The sequence below is a fragment of the Eptatretus burgeri genome, chromosome 7 (genome assembly GCF_056783735.1).
Source record: "Eptatretus burgeri isolate ZD-2024b chromosome 7, Ebu_testis_v1, whole genome shotgun sequence".
NCBI lineage: Eukaryota > Metazoa > Chordata > Myxini > Myxiniformes > Myxinidae > Eptatretus > Eptatretus burgeri.
The window spans coordinates 99938712-99956824 of NC_140967.1; the positions used below are offsets into that span (position 1 = coordinate 99938712).

The 18113-nt window shown below is 42.0% G+C and overlaps 1 protein-coding gene across 3 annotated transcripts in view; it reads left to right on the plus strand.

Moving 5' to 3' along the window:
• DROSHA (drosha ribonuclease III) overlaps window positions 1-18113 on the plus strand; it is a 91888-nt gene that overhangs the window by 38401 nt on the left and 35374 nt on the right. For all 3 annotated transcript variants that reach the window (XM_085889863.1, XM_085889862.1, XM_085889861.1), the window contains exons 13-18: window positions 10714-10883; window positions 11020-11144; window positions 11235-11334; window positions 11432-11539; window positions 15605-15712; window positions 17300-17438. In XM_085889863.1, coding sequence (XP_085745989.1) covers window positions 10714-10883; window positions 11020-11144; window positions 11235-11334; window positions 11432-11539; window positions 15605-15712; window positions 17300-17438 — 750 coding nt within the window. The remainder of the gene's footprint in view (window positions 1-10713; window positions 10884-11019; window positions 11145-11234; window positions 11335-11431; window positions 11540-15604; window positions 15713-17299; window positions 17439-18113) is intronic.

Consider the following 18113-nt stretch of genomic DNA (forward strand, 5'->3'; position numbering starts at 1 on the left):
TTGTACTGGGCTGGATTTGGCATGGCGAAATATTTTTGTTTGCTCACATACACAGATTGTGAGAGATGGGTATATAGATAGATATTTAGAGATGGGTATAGGTATATTTATAGATGGGTATGGAGATATTTAGAGATGGATATATATAGAGATATGTAGAGATATTTAGACTTGGATAAGGACATATTAAGAGATATTTAGAGATGGGTATAGAGATACTTGGAGATGGATATAGAGATGGATATGGAGATATTTTGAGATGGGTATAGAGTGATTTAGAGATATTTAGAGATGGACATGGAGATATTTTGAGATGGGTGTAGAGATGGGTGTAGAGATATTTAGAGATGGATACAGAGCTATATAGAGATATTTAGAGATATACAGTACAGATATTGTCGCGTGTACGGCCAGTTAAAACCAACTATGCATGGATGGCCAAACGATTACAGCCGAGGCGTTTGAGTTCTTGGTGGGAACCTTTCGTGTATGCGGGAAATGCAAAGCAAGGATCAGATATCAGATCAAGTCGGTTAGACTTGACTGAGGATTTTGTGGGTTTCATCACCCGACCCCAAAAAAATGTACAATAAGGCAGGAAATGCAACAAGAAAAAGATGTCGTGCAGAGCACAATACTTGCAAAATCTACCCCCCCCCCTCCAAAGGATGCCATGGATATCTCAAATTGTCCATTTCATGAAGATTAAAATTCACAATATTAATCAAAGTTCAAGTGAACCGGGTGAAAATGAATTATTTTTCAGATTGAGATTGATGATTCTAAAAATTTGACCTTGAGTTGACCTTTGACCTTTTGACCTCAAAAGTAGTTGTTTTCCCAATTCAGTGACGTAATATGCACATCCTGTTCAAATTTAAAGTCAATTGGATGAAAAATGACGATTTTAGAAATTTGACGTCAACATGACCTTTGATCTTTGACCTCAAAATCAATGGGTTTCTCAGTTGAGACTACCTCTACAACTTGGTAAAGTTTCATGATGATCGGTTTAGAATTGTGCCCTGTAGGCAACAAACAGACATACAGAATAACAAAATAGACTAACATGGGAATGGAGATATTTGGACATGGGGATGGAGATATTTAGAGATGGGGTTAAAGATATTTAGAGATGGGGATGGAGATACTTAGAGATGGGGATGGAGATACTCAGGGATGGAGATATTTAGAGATGGGGATGGAGATATTTAGAGATGGGGATGGAGATATTTAGAGATGGGGATTGAAATATTTAGAGATGGGTAACGAGATTTTTAGAGATTGATATGGAGATATTAAAGATGGGGATGGAGATACTTAGAGATGGGGATGGAGATATTTAGAGATGGGGATGGAGATATTTAGAGATGGGGATGCAGATATTTAGAGATAGAGATGGGGATGGAGATATTTAGAGATGGGGATGGAGATATTTAGAGATGGGGATGGAGATATTTAGAGATGGGGATGGAGATATTTAGAGATGGGGATGGAGATATTTAGAGATGGGGATGGAGATATTTAGAGATGGGGATGGAGATATTTAGAGATGGGGATGGAGATATTTAGAGATGGGGATGGAGATATTTAGAGATGGGGATGCAGATATTTAGAGATAGAGATGGGGATGGAGATATTTAGAGATAGAGATGGGGATGGAGATATTTAGAGATAGAGATGGGGATGGAGATATTTAGAGATAGAGATGGGGATGGAGATATTTAGAGATAGAGATGGGGATGGAGATATTTAGAGATAGAGATGGGGATGGAGATATTTAAAGATAGAGATGGAGATGGAGATATTTAGAGATAGAGATGGGGATGGAGATATTTAGAGATCGGGATGGAGATATTTAGAGATGGGGATGGAGATATTTAGAGATGGGGATGGAGATATTTAGAAATGGGGATGGAGATATTTAGAGATGGGGATGGAGATATTTAGAGATGGGGATGGAGATATTTAGAGATGGGGATGGAGATATTTAGAGATGGGGCTGGAGATATTTAGAGATGGGGATGGAGATATTTAGAGATGGGGATGGAGATATTTAGAGATGGGGATGGAGATATTTAGAGATGGGGATGCAGATATTTAGAGATAGAGATGGGGATGGAGATATTTAGAGATAGAGATGGGGATGGAGATATTTAGAGATAGAGATGGGGATGGAGATATTTAGAGATAGAGATGGGAATGGAGATATTTAGAGATAGAGATGGGGATGGAGATATTTAGAGATAGAGATGGGGATGGAGATATTTAGAGATAGAGATGGGGATGGAGATATTTAGAGATAGAGATGGGGATGGAGATATTTAGAGATAGAGATGGGGATGAAGATATTTAGAGATGGGGATGGAGATATTTAGAGATGGGGATGGAGATATTTAGAGATGGGGATGGAGATATTTAGAGATGGGGATGGAGATATTTAGAGATGGGGATGGAGATATTTAGAGATGGGGATGGAGATATTTAGAGATGGGGATGGAGATATTTAGAGATGGGGATGGAGATATTTAGAGATGGGGATGGAGATATTTAGAGATGGGGATGGAGATATTTAGAGATGGGGATGGAGATATTTAGAGATGGGGATGCAGATATTTAGAGATAGAGATGGGGATGGAGATATTTAGAGATAGAGATGGGGATGGAGATATTTAGAGATAGAGATGGGGATGGAGATATTTAGAGATAGAGATGGGGATGGAGATATTTAGAGATAGAGATGGGGATGGAGATATTTAGAGATAGAGATGGGGATGGAGATATTTAGAGATAGAGATGGGGATGGAGATATTTAGAGATAGAGATGGGGATGGAGATATTTAGAGATAGAGATGGGGATGGAGATATTTAGAGATAGAGATGGGGATGGAGATATTTAGAGATAGAGATGGGGATGGAGATATTTAGAGATAGAGATGGGGATGGAGATATTTAGAGATAGAGATGGGGATGGAGATATTTAGAGATAGAGATGGGGATGGAGATATTTAGAGATAGAGATGGGGATGGAGATATTTAGAGATAGAGATGGGGATGGAGATATTTAGAGATAGAGATGGGGATGGAGATATTTAGAGATAGAGATGGGGATGGAGATATTTAGAGATAGAGATGGGGATGGAGATATTTAGAGATAGAGATGGGGATGGAGATATTTAGAGATAGAGATGGGGATGGAGATATTTAGAGATAGAGATGGGGATGGAGATATTTAGAGATAGAGATGGGGATGGAGATATTTAGAGATGGGGATGGAGATATTTAGAGATGGGGATGGAGATATTTAGAGATGGGGATGGAGATATTTAGAGATGGGGATGGAGATATTTAGAGATGGGGATGGAGATATTTAGAGATGGGGATGGAGATATTTAGAGATGGGGATGGAGATATTTAGAGATGGGGATGGAGATATTTAGAGATGGGGATGGAGATATTTAGAGATGGGGATGGAGATATTTAGAGATGGGGATAAAGATATTTAGAGATGGGGATAAAGATATTTAGAGATGGGGATAAAGATATTTAGAGATGGGGATGAAGATATTTAGAGATGGGGATGGAGATATATGGAGATATTTAGAGATGGGGATGGAGATATTTAGAGATGGGGATGGAGATATTTAGAGATGGGGATGGAGATATTTAGAGATGGGGATAAAGATATTTAGAGATGGGGATAAAGATATTTAGAGATGGGGATGAAGATATTTAGAGATATTTAGAGATGGGGATGGAGATATTTCGAGATGGGGACAAAGATATTTAAAGATGGGGACAAAGATATTTAGAGATGGGGACAAAGATATTTAGAGATGGGGACAAAGATATTTGGAGATGGGGATAAAGATATTTAGAGATGGGGATAAAGATATTTAGAGATGGGGATAAAGATATTTAGAGATGGGGATGGACATATTTAGAGATGGGGATGGACATATTTGGACATGGGGATGGAGATCTTTGGACATGGAAATGGAGATATTTGGACATGGGGATGGAGATCTTTGGACATGGGGATGGAGATCTTTGGACATGGGGATGGAGATCTTTGGACATGGGGATGGAGATCTTTGGACATGGGGATGGAGATCTTTGGACATGGGGATGGAGATCTTTGGACATGGGGATGGAGATCTTTGGACATGGGGATGGAGATCTTTGGACATGGGGATGGAGATATTTGGACATGGGGATGGAGATATTTGGACATGGGGATGGAGATATTTGGACATGGGGATGGAGATATTTGGACATGGGGATGGAGATATTTGGACATGGGGATGGAGATATTTGGACATGGGGGTGGAGATATTTGGACATGGGGGTGGAGATATTTGGACATGGGGATGGAGATATTTGGACATGGGGATGGAGATATTTGGACATGGGGATGGAGATATTTGGACATGGGGATGGCGATATTTGGACATGGGGATGGCGATATTTGGACATGGGGATGGAGATATTTGGACATGGGGATGGAGATATTTGGACATGGGGATGGAGATATTTGGACATGGAAATGGAGATCTTTGGACATGGGGATGGAGATCTTTGGACATGGGGATGGAGATCTTTGGACATGGGGATGGAGATCTTTGGACATGGGGATGGAGATCTTTGGACATGGGGATGGAGATCTTTGGACATGGGGATGGAGATATTTGGACATGGGGATGGAGATATTTGGACATGGGGATGGAGATATTTGGACATGGGGATGGAGATATTTGGACATGGGGATGGAGATATTTGGACATGGGGATGGAGATATTTGGACATGGGGATGGAGATATTTGGACATGGGGATGGAGATATTTGGACATGGGGATGGAGATATTTGGACATGGGGATGGAGATATTTGGACATGGGGATGGAGATATTTGGACATGGGGATGGAGATATTTGGACATGGGGATGGAGATATTTGGACATGGGGATGGAGATATTTGGACATGGGGATGGAGATATTTGGACATGGGGATGGAGATATTTGGACATGGGGATGGAGATATTTGGACATGGGGATGGAGATATTTGGACATGGGGATGGAGATATTTGGACATGGGGATGGAGATATTTGGACATGGGGATGGAGATATTTGGACATGGGGATGGAGATATTTGGACATGGGGATGGAGATATTTGGACATGGGGATGGAGATATTTGGACATGGGGATGGAGATATTTGGACATGGGGATGGAGATATTTGGACATGGGGATGGAGATATTTGGACATGGGGATGGAGATATTTGGACATGGGGATGGAGATATTTGGACATGGGGATGGAGATATTTGGACATGGGGATGGAGATATTTGGACATGGGGATGGAGATATTTGGACATGGGGATGGAGATATTTGGACATGGGGATGGAGATATTTGGACATGGGGATGGAGATATTTGGACATGGGGATGGAGATATTTGGACATGGGGATGGAGATATTTGGACATGGGGATGGAGATATTTGGACATGGGGATGGAGATATTTGGACATGGGGATGGAGATATTTGGACATGGGGATGGAGATATTTGGACATGGGGATGGAGATATTTGGACATGGGGATGGAGATATTTGGACATGGGGATGGAGATATTTAGACATGGGGATGGAGATATTTGGACATGGGGATGGAGATATTTGGACATGGGGATGGAGATACTTGGACATGGGGATGGAGATACTTGGAGATGGGGATGGAGATACTTAGAGATGGGGATGGAGATACTTAGAGATGGGGATGGAGATACTTAGAGATGGGGATGGAGATACTTGGAGATGGGGATGGAGATACTTGGACATGGGGATGGAGATATTTGGACATGGGGATGGAGATATTTAGAGATGGGGATGGAGATATTTAGAGATGGGGATGGAGATATTTAGAGATGGGGATGGAGATATTTAGAGATGGGGATGGAGATATTTAGAGATGGGGATGGAGATATTTAGAGATGGGGATGGAGATATTTAGAGATGGGGATGGAGATATTTAGAGATGGGGATGGAGATATTTAGAGATGGGGATGGAGATATTTAGAGATGGGGATGGAGATATTTAGAGATGGGGATGGAGATATTTAGAGATGGGGATGGAGATATTTAGAGATGGGGATGGAGATATTTAGAGATGGGGATGGAGATATTTAGAGATGGGGATGGAGATATTTAGAGATGGGGATGGAGATATTTAGAGATGGGGATGGAGATATTTAGAGATGGGGATGGAGATATTTAGAGATGGGGATGGAGATATTTAGAGATGGGGATGGAGATATTTAGAGATGGGGATGGAGATATTTAGAGATGGGGATGGAGATATTTAGAGATGGGGATGAAGATATTTAGAGATGGGGATGGAGATATTTAGAGATGGGGATGGAGATATTTAGAGATGGGGATGGAGATATTTAGAGATGGGGATGGAGATATTTAGAGATGGGGATGGAGATACTTGGACATGGGGATGGAGATATTTGGACATGGGGATGGAGATATTTAGAGATGGGGATGGAGATATTTAGAGATGGGGATGGAGATATTTAGAGATGGGGATAAAGATATTTAGAGATGGGGATAAAGATATTTAGAGATGGGGATAAAGATATTTAGAGATGGGGATAAAGATATTTAGAGATGGGGATAAAGATAATTAGAGATGGGATAAAGATATTTAGAGATGGGGACAAAGATATTTAGAGATGGGGACAAAGATATTTAGAGATGGGGACAAAGATATTTAGAGATGGGGATAAAGATATTTAGAGATGGGGATGGACATATTTCGAGATGGGTAACGAGATTTTTTAGAGATTGATATGGAGATATTTACAGATTGAGATGGAGATATTTGGACATGGGGATGGAGATATTTGGACATGGGGATGGAGATATTTGGACATGGGGATGGAGATATTTGGACATGGGGATGGAGATATTTGGACATGGGGTTAAAGATATTTAGAGATGGGGTTAAAGATATTTAGAGATGGGGTTAAATATATTTAGTGATGGGGATGGAGATACTTAGAGATGGGGATGGAGATACTTAGAGATGGGGATGGAGATATTTAGAGATGGGGATGGAGATATTTAGAGATGGGGATGGACATATTTAGAGATGGGGATGGAGATATTTGGACATGGGATGGAGATATTTAGAGATGGGGATTGAAATATTTAGAGATGGGTAACGAGATTTTTAGAGATTGATATGGAGATATTTACAGATTGAGATATTTAGAGATGGGGATGGAGATATTTAGAGATGGGGATAAAGATATTTAGAGATGGGGAGAGAAATATTTTGAGATGGGTATCGGGATTTTTAGAGATGGATACCGAGGTATTTAGAGATGAGGATAAAGATATTTAGAGATGGGGAGAGAAATATTTCGAGATGGGTATCGGGATTTTTAGAGATGGATATCGAGGTATTTAGAGATGGGGATAAAGATATTTAGAGATGGGGATAAAGATGTTTTGAGATGGGGATAAAGAAAGATATTTAGAGATGGGTATCGAGATTTTTAGAGATGGATACAGACATATTTAGAGATGGATATTCAGTATAGATATTTATTGATGGATATTGACATGTATTGAGATGGATATTGAGATATTTGGCGATGGGGATGGAGATATTTAGAAATGAGAGGAGAGAGATATTTAGAGACACGGATATAAATATTTAGAGATGGGTATTGAGATATTTAGAGATGGATCTGGAGATATTTTGAGATGGGGATAGAGATATTTGGAAATAGGGATAGAGATATTTAGAGATGGATATAGAGATATTTAGAGATGAATATAGATATTTCAACATTGGGATGGATGTATATATATATATATATATATGTGTATATATATATGTATATATATATATATATATATATATATATATATATATATATTAGGGTGTTTCATTTCTTCTGAAGTGCAATAATTTTATCAGCACAGGTTTGCCTTTGAACCTTTCCTATAAAAAGTGCTTCATGCAAAATCTTAGCGAAATGGGACCGTGTTAACAGGTCGCACACTTTTGAATGGTATGTTGACGTTTTTAACAGTGTCTCGCGTAGCGAACGCTGCTCATAGAGAGCTCGTCGTTGTTCATCTTCTTCTTGTTCTTCTTTTTGTGAAGACAAAACCTTAATCTCTTGGCCTCAGCTCTTGTATAGACAAGATCCGGATCTCCTTAAATACTGAGCACATGTACGGTGCCTTTTGAGAGCGTCTATCATGAACTTTTAAATATTGTTACGAATTTGGAATGCAATTGCACACAACATACAGGTTCCCTGAGTCAGCTATGTCGATAATTGCATACCGATATGTCGATAGCAATACCGATATGTCGATAGCAGATACCGTTCTTCGGTTGCTGGACACGTATCAGATTGCTGACAAGATCATCGGTCTCTCATTTGATACGACTGCGTCCAACAGTGGCATGATTAGCGGAGCCTGCACCATAATTGAACAGTCCCTTGGAAGACCTCTTCTTTGGCTGGCATGCCAACATCACATTCACGAGGTGGTACTGAAGAACACCTATGAACTCCTCTTCGGCTCTCCCCCAGGTCCTGCATTCCCCTCTTCAAACGATTCCAAGGAAAATGGGACGTCTTGGACAAGACAAGAGATCTGCCTCGATTTAGGGCCCCTGGAGTCTACCATCAGGTGAGATGGATGGCAAAGGCTATTTATATCCTGAAGATTGCCCTGTTTTTGCAACAACTGGAGCTGACGAGTTCGGAAAAACGCGGAGTCCGACGACTGGCCCGTTTCGTCAGTCTCATTTACGTCAGATTCTGGCATGAGGCAGCTGTCCCAAACTGTGCACCGAAGAATGACCTGGAGTTCTTGGCGATTCTCCAGGTGTTTGTGGATAGAGAACTCGGGTCAACGGCAGAGAAGGCCCTCCAAAGGCACCTCTGGTACCTCTCAGAGCAAGGAGTACCTCTCAGAGCAAGAGCCTTCTTCGACGAACAAGTGTCTCCCGATGACCGGGCGGCCATGGTCAAGAACCTAAGCCGTCCAGCAACCTCGAAAGCACTCAAGAGACTTGAAAAGAAGAACTTCACTCTCTCTGACGGTCTTTCCAAATTGGTAACAGGGCGAACACTAGAGACCATTGGGATCTTTGCTGGGAGGATGGTCACTACCCATAACGTGGAAGATGTTTTGCAAGATCCACGAACTCGAGCCACCGTCCGAGGCCTGCAGGTCACCAATGATGCAGCAGAGAGAGGAGTGGCACTGATACAAAAACTCCAAGCCCGAACCGAAGACGAGCAGCAGAAGCAGTTCCTCCTCAAAGTTGTTCATCATGACCGCAAGACCGTCAAGAGAACAAAGGCTGGAGTGACTGCTAAGTTTCCTCCTGCTCCTTGAGCCCAACGATTTGATTGCCCTGCTCGACTTGCATAATTGTTCTACATTTCTTTTTCATAAATTTTTTTGTTAATTTTCAGTTCAATAAACGTTTGTTGCAATTTTTTGTCTTCTCCTCCATTTGATTTTTTCGAAGTTTCACTTGAAATGTGGAATCTTGTCCAACTGTGGGACCAGTAAATATTGACAAATCAAACCAAATATTTGCCTAAAATATTTATGGGTCATAAGAAACAAGGGGACACCCCTTCTGACAATTTTCAACAAATTTCATTTTTTTACCACCATGAGTGAAACACCCTAATATATATATATATATATATATATATATATATATATATATATATATATATATATACATATATGGATGGTCACAGATTGGGATGGATGGGAAGAGATAAGGATAGATCGACAGAGATAAAATAATGTTTTAAGTTATTATTATTATTATTATTATTTCATGTAGAACCCAGAGATGTACAACTTTCAAGAAGTTTATGGTTTTCTCCAAACCGGGCAATTCATTATTTTATTTGTATGCTATTTTATTTTCCATCTGGACCCATGTACATTTATATATTCTGGCGTTTTTGATATTTTTATAGTGCCATTTATACACAACGTAACTGACTGTTGTAATCAGGAAGCCATTGCATCATTAGGTGGTGATTTTTGATGGTATGATGGTCATCAACATGCAGGGAATCTGGAATGCCATAGCTCAGAAGTAGTGTACCATACTTACATTTGGGATGCCTAACCTGGGTTTGATTCGCAGCCCAACAATGAACTGTCATTCTGGCAGTTCTCAGTCAGGACGTTTTTCAATGTGTACACCATTCTTCGAAGGGATGTTAAGTCGAGTGTTCTGTCTGCTTGCAAAATCATTGGTGATTGATTGTACTTTTGAAAAGGGTAGCCATTGTATGCATGCTGGTACCCTGCTCACATTGCAAATGCATTGCCTGTAATATTTTAGCATTGGGAATTAAAGATTTGTACTGCTGGGTCTATTTTCCCATGGAAATGCCAATTTGGTGCCTCAATGATCTTCAAGATCTCGGGGCAGGTCAGATCACACCAACTTAAAGGCCTACTATTTTAAAAGATACTTTTGGAATAGGTGACGTTCACAAATTAATGCTATTTCACATAACAGCTGGATGAACACCCACTTCAAAGGGTGGTTTATATTTGACCACCTTGGATTGAATCCATGACCTGACAATTCAGAGGCAGGTATGCTACGATCTGAGCTATTCTTGCTCCATTGCAGAGCATGGGAAAGAGGTGCTGTCCATGCACCAGGTGTTGATTTATTTGCTTCGTGAAAGCCGTCCCCTCGTGCCTGATGAGACCATTAAGGAGATGCTGCAATGGGATGAACCTCGTTGGCAGAAATACGCTGAAGAGTGCAAAGGCATGATCGTTTCAAATCCACAAATGGTAAGTTGCACCATTAAGAAAGGGCCAGTGGGTGTTTGTGGTGAGAATTGGACCCGTTGGTGGTGTTTTTGGAAAGAGCGTTTGGTGGAGGATCATTTTGCTCTGTGCCTGATCCTCCGACTCTCACCTCTGGCAGAAGCCAAGCTCTGTACGCATCGATCAGCTGGATAGAGAGCAGTTTAACTCGGACGTCATCACCTTTCCTGTTCTTGTGCATTTTGGAATCCGGCCTGCACAGCTGAGCTATGCCGGGGATCCTCAGTATGTTTTTGTTTCAATATCGCTGTACCACGCCACTGCATACAGTACACAAACAAACCCCATTTGGAACACACTTCATGTGCTCATCAGGTACCAGAAGTTGTGGAAGAGTTACCTGAAGCTGAGACACTTACTTGCAAACAGTCCAAGGAACAAGTACACAGACAAGCAAAAGCTCATCTTGAGGGAGGTCAGGATCTGAATGGCTGAATGTTTGGTGCTGGTGCATTCTTGTACAAAGTATGCATGCTGGATATGTGAAGTGCTTCATCCCATGTACGTTGCAGGAAGCTCTTCAGCGTATACGGCAGAAGAACAGCATGCGACGGGAGGTCACGGTGGAGCTGAGCAGCCAGGGCTTCTGGAGGACAGGATTGCGTTCAGACATTTGCCAGGTCTCACTGGGAGTTGGGAAGGGAGATGCTGGTTATAATGAGAGAAAAAAAGTTGTATTGTTGGCTTTTTATGTGCTGGATATGTTGTCTACAGCAACTGAAGTTTGTGGAAACTAAAAATAAAGTCGCAAGCTCATCCTGAGGGAATGAAGTGAGCAAACAAGGCATTTGTTAAAGAGCTGTGTCTATGGAGAGTAGAAACACAAATCAACAGATATGTGATTCATCAGGAAATGAAATGCAGGAGTTGGATTGGAAGAGAGTCGGTCAATTAATTGATGTGACCTTGAAGGGCAAGCCAAAAGCAAATTGCTGAGAGAGCTGATGGTGTTCATGTCAGAAACATATTGTTACGGATTTCAGAATCCGGTCTGATGAATGCATCCACACATCCAGGTCTTCTGACAGTTATTTCCTTAAATGCATGTTCAGATAAGCCCCATCCCCATGTCTAATGGGATTTTAAATGTGATGCATTGAGAAGGGTAAAGAATAGATCCCCTCTCTTATGGGAAGCTTTTTTCTTTACGACAGACACACTTACAAACATTTCTTTTGTGAGCTCTGACGCCCACCCTTATTTTTCCTCAGCAATGTTTCTGCACGTATTTCTTTCGCCAGCGCCGACGTCCGCCTTTTATGAGAGTGCATGGGTCATAATGGTAACCGTGCGCAAGTGGGGCGGGGTGAGCTTGGGGCGGATTCTGCGCCCGCAGAGACGAGCCGATATATAAAAACAGAATTGGAGGTCCGTTCGGAGGAAGAAAGCGAGGAGAGAGAAGTAAGAGGAGGGAGAAGAGAACGAGAAAGAGAGCCAGAGAGGAAAAGGAGAGAAGCTGGTAAGCGAGCTGAGAAAGAAGCGAGAGTTGAAGCACGTGAGGGAAGAAGCGAGCCAGAGAGGAAGCATGCAAGAGAGCAAGCGAGCGTGTGGTGCGCATGTGGGTGTCTGACCAGAGCCAACAACTAGACAATTCGTCCTTCCCAGTGCTTGAGCAAGCGAGTGTGTGGTGCGCGTGTGGGTGTCTGACCAGAGCCAACAACGAGACAATTCGTCCTTCCCAGTGCTTGAGCAAGCGAGTGTGTGGTGCGCGTGTGGGTGTGAGCAGCGTCGACAACGAGTGAGGCACGGGTCGGTCACCAACAAGTGAGGTGCGGGTCAGTCAGCGACGAACTGTGTGGGTCACTGGATGTCACCAGTTTCGTGAAGTGTGAGGCGCTGCCCGTGTCACAGCACCAGGGTCTAAACCCACGACAGACGATCTCGGTGCCCTCCCAGACGTTGACTGGCGGTCAAGGCTTTTCGCGAGAGGGTGCACGGCAAGGCTGGGTGCTGGCGACGGACGTGACACACACACACACACACACACACACACACACACACACACACACACACACACACACACACACACACACACACACACACACACACACACACACATTTCAGGACGTTTTCACTTCACGGACAACTACTCTCTGGTGAGCGAGACGACTCTTTCCCCCTTCCCCCCCTGAATGATTTGCTGGGTATCCTTGTCTGTGTTTAGCTGTAAGTAAGTCAACCCCCTGATAAGCATCTGCTCTCTGTCTCTTTACTGTCGTTTTGATTGATTTTGCCTCAGTAATTATTCATTTTGATTGCTTTGGAAATTATTCATTTATTATTTACCTCAGAAAATAAAAAGTTATTTTTATTTATTTATTTTATTATTAATAAATAATTTGTCGACTTCCAACCTGTCTGTATTTGTCCTTTCCTTCCATTGCTCTAGCATTGTCCGAACAGAGATAGACTGGGAGGTAATTACCACAGATTTGACCAAAAATCATCGGCACGCACCAGCAGTTAAAACGCTCGACCGCCCTCATTAAAATCTAATCGAGATAACATTGGTGCTTTGCCGAGGGTGCGCTCCCCGCTCAGGTAAGCATGTGACCTCTTATCTAGTTAAACGGAATAATTAAACTGTGGACACTGGAACTTGTGGTTAACTGGGTGGCGTTCGTGGTTTTAATACAACCTACCGTACCACAACGTTAATTGTGAGCGGTGGCCCCAGGTCTGGCTCTTCCGAGGACAACCCGGGATTAATCTCCCTGAGTGACAAGCTGGTGTCTCAGTACCCGTGGCCGCAACAATATTATTATTATTATCATAAAAAACACCACCACGTTGCTTGGTGTGCGAGACCATCATGTCCTGATATTGAGTTTTCTGGTGGAGAATTTCTTCAATGGGACCGTAAAGAGTAACAGGTACATTGCAGGAGCCCCAATCCACAGTCGAGAAGCATACTCCATTGCAGCATGGATGGATGCCTCGGATTATTTGAGAAACTGTGTGTCAGGTTCGGACTTGTCATGTAGACACACATCTTGGTGACACTTTCCTTTAACAATGTGGAAAATCTAGTCAGCTCAAGCCAAGCTGTGGCTGATCGTGACACAGAATCCATACACTGTTCCTCGGTGAGTGTCTGACTGCAGAAAGTTGTGCTCAGATGTGTTTTTTGAGTGCGTGAACCTGAAGGATGATGTGTGCATAAGATCTGCAAGTGGTGAAAGTCTTTCCAGAACAAATACACAAGCAACAGCAGAATGTCCACTGGTGGTGACTTTTGATGGGTTAGTTAGTTTCCAGGGGCAATATATGATCATCATCATCATCATCATCATAAAAATCATCATCATTTTGGCTGGGGGTACAAACTTGGATGAGTCTCCACTCCGACACAGGAAATCAGGACAGGAATTTGTAATTTGTTCAAGGTGTTGAAGATGGCTCAGCTACTTTTCGCGAAGGTCACTGTGGGATCTTCAACATCCACCAACTCTAATGCTGGTAGACGAGAGACAGTTTAACGTCCGTCCGAGAGATGGCACACACATTGATGAATTACCCTGCCTGTGAAACACCAGGATGACAGTTTATCACTGAGTCGAGATTCGAACCCAGACAAGACAGCTCAAAGTTGAGTGTGTGTACTTCTAAGCCATCCTGCCAGTCCAGGGTCGATTATGTATGAGAGAATACTAATGAGAGCAACACAGTTTCATACAGATTCTGTGAACAAGAATAGAAAGAGGACCTTTGATCAGATTTTCAAAAGTTGTGGTGAGAAGTTAGAGTGCTGCAACTTTTTATAAGATTTAATTATGTCGAAAGAGACAGTCTTGACTTCATGTTTGCAGTCTGGGAAGCACATCCACCATTAGCTTAGCCAGAGCAGCATGCCTCATGATAGTAGATGGGAAAGGCTGAATCGATTTTTGGCAAAATATATCATTTGTAAACAGATTTTATATCAATCCGATTATTTGGTGGATCCTGTTAATTTGCTGATTATGTGTAAGAGACTTGTCTGTAATTTAGTGGATTCGTTTTTGGCTTCTTCATGGGGATTTGTTGGGTAAACTCATCAGCTGAAGACATTTTCAACATCATATGGGGAGCAAGTGCACATTACAATATTGCATCCATATGGTATGCATGATGGCCAAACTTGTACAGTGGTGACGGCTTCTCGAATGTCATCCTGAAGTACCTGAGCCGCTGAGAGGCTGGGTAGTTTTTGTCGAGATTTGTATGTACTAGTAGATGCCTGCATAGCAGTGACAGGTGCGACACCTGCCTTTAACTTTGTGCACATAAAGCCGTCATGTACAGCATCATTTGCAAGTTCCATAACATAGAAACCTCAGTCTCGATTGTTATTTTAATTTGCTTATTCTGTCTAACAAGGTTGCTGCAATCGCAATGCTGATCCTATTCCTCCTGAGAAGCAACAGCAGTTCATCCATGACAACTGATGTAGGCGAGGTTGAGTTCCTACTCGGGGGGCTGCTATCCGATGGTGGAAAACCCTTGGAGATATTTGTTCCAGTCATCATCAATTTTAAATGACAGCTTATTATAATAGGATAACAGATATTTGGGGTTTTATTACTGCAGCAACCAGTATCTCTTTTCCATTTTCTGTTCACCAGTATGAAACTGTCTTTATGTTTGATGTGTGAATAATGTCTGCCATGCTTTAGCATGTTGACACATGTCCTTTGTGTGCACAGCATGCCCTGATCCTTCCGGTGCTCACGCATCATATCCGCTACCAGCAGTGCCTGGTTCATCTCGAACATCTTGTGGGTTATTCCTTCCAAAACCGCCAACTTCTCCAGGTGGCACACGCATACGACACACAAAACTTTGCACTTTCACCATTATGGGGTAAATGGTCCAACAGGGTGGTACAGAGGCAGTGCGCTTGCCTTCGAGCTGTCGAGCCTGGATTTGATTACCGATCCATTCACAAACTTGTGGAATGGTGAAATAAGAAGTTGATCGTGAAGGCTAGTGGCGTGCATTGGCGGACAGGTAGAATGGTAGATGGAATCAACAGAACGTTTATCGGAGTATGCTAACCGCTGTTTGAAGCAAGGACAACTCTCAGGGGTTAACTCTTCGTCGGAGCAAAACGAGAATTCAGTGATTAACTCTGCCACTGAAGGTTTATGAAGGTTATGCATTCACCCCTGTTTTTCTGTTTGTTTGTGAGCAGGACATCTCAAGAAGTTATGGACGAATTATGATAAAACTTGGTGGATTAGTGGGTAGGTGAGAAGAACAAGCGATTCGATTTTGGTTCAGGTCCAGATGCAGATCCGACCTATCAGTGGGATACAAAATGTAAACTGTTCAGCATGGCAGAGGAGGTATGCGCTCTACCGAGTGCCATTCTAGTTATCCTCGCCAAAGGAGAGGGTATTGCATTTGGGTCCGTTTGTTTGTCTGTCTGTTTGTTTGTCTGTCTGTCTGTCTGTCCGCACAGAACTTTCATGTTTTTCTCCGCAACTGCTTGTTGGATTGAGACGAAATTTTCACTATTGGTGTGACAACTCATGTGGAATGTTCTATTGGGAATTATGACATTATAGGTCACGTGTTGTGGCAGCCATATTGGAAAAATGGAAAAACTTTGGACCTCTGTATCTCTGAAACCGCACCAAGGAAAAATTTGAAACTTGCCACACAGCAAGTACTCCTCATGGGGAATGAGTGTGATTTTTTTAAAATAATGACGTCGTAGGGTTCCTCCTTATGACGTCATAATTGCATATGTAGAACACCACATCCGATCAGTATGAAAATTTTTTGAGGGTCATCGAGGGATAAAGAAAAAAAAAATTAATGATGTCATCGGTCACGTGATTCGGCAACCATATTGTTTAAAAAATATATTTAAAAAACCTTCAAAAATCTTCTCTGAAGTGGCTGAACAGATCGAGGCGAAACTTTACACGTCTGACCGCCTGTCCATGACGAACAAAAGGTTCACACATATGATATCAGAGGTCACATGGTTTGGCAGCCATATTGGATTGTACCCTCAAGCCTATAAAAAATACACCACTCAAAAGAAATCTTGGCGAGGGTCTGCAATCTCTGATTGCTCTTTTTCTTGTTTGGTTTTCGATTGGTGCTTTGCAGTAGGCCATTGCATCACAGTGTACTGCACTTCCCTCAGGGGGAGATTAAGCTGGCAACCTGACCTGACTGCTAGCATTTGATACATTTGAGTTTGGTTTCCTTCAAGTGTGAAGCAAATTAATGAAATTTTGATTTGAATTCCTGCATATTGTTTGGATGAAAGAGAATTTAGAAAATAGCACGAATCAAGTGAGGTTAAAGTTCAACATTAGTAGAACCTAAACTGATCCGAACCCGAACACCAAGCTATAATGTTTAACGTGTCTGTGATCCTACAGTTAGCCTTGACTCATCCAAGCTACCACCTGAATTATGGTATGAATCCCGACCATGCTCGAAATACTCTGTCCAACAGTGGAACACGACAACCCAAGTATGGAGATCGCAAGGTCCAGCATCAGCACCAACGGAAGAAGGGTGAGCACGCTGATCGCTGCGCCCGAAATGCGCTGCATGCTCTACCAATTGAAATTGCTGAGTTGCAGCAAGTGTCTGTCACTAATGTGATGTACTTACTTTTGATAAAATGAGGCGAAAAGTATCCACGAATAAGCAGAACTCTTCAGACAAAATACGCTGGAACCTACGGACTATGGAAAGGCACAAATGCCAAGTCACACGGAGTGCCTTCAAAAAGTATTAACACCCCTTGACTTTTGTCACATTTTGTTGTGTTACAGCCTGATTTTAAAATGGATTAAATTAAAAAATTTTGTCACTGATCTGCACAAAATACCCTGTAATGACAAAGTGAAAACATGTTTTAACAATTTCCTTCCAAATTAAATAAAAATGAAAAGTTGAAATGCCTTGATAGAATAACTATTCAACCCCTTTGCTATGGAACTCCAAATTGAGCTCAGTTGCATCCAATTTCCTTTGATCATCCTTAAGATATCTCTACAACTTGATTGGATTCCACCTGTGGCTAATTAAATTGATTGGACATGTTTGAGAAAGAAACACACCTTTCTATATAAGGTCCCACAGTTGACAGTGCATGTCAGAGAAGAAACTCGACCATGAAGTGCAAGGAACTGTCCGTAGAACTCCGAGATAGAATTGTGAGGAGTTATAGATCTGGGGAAGGAT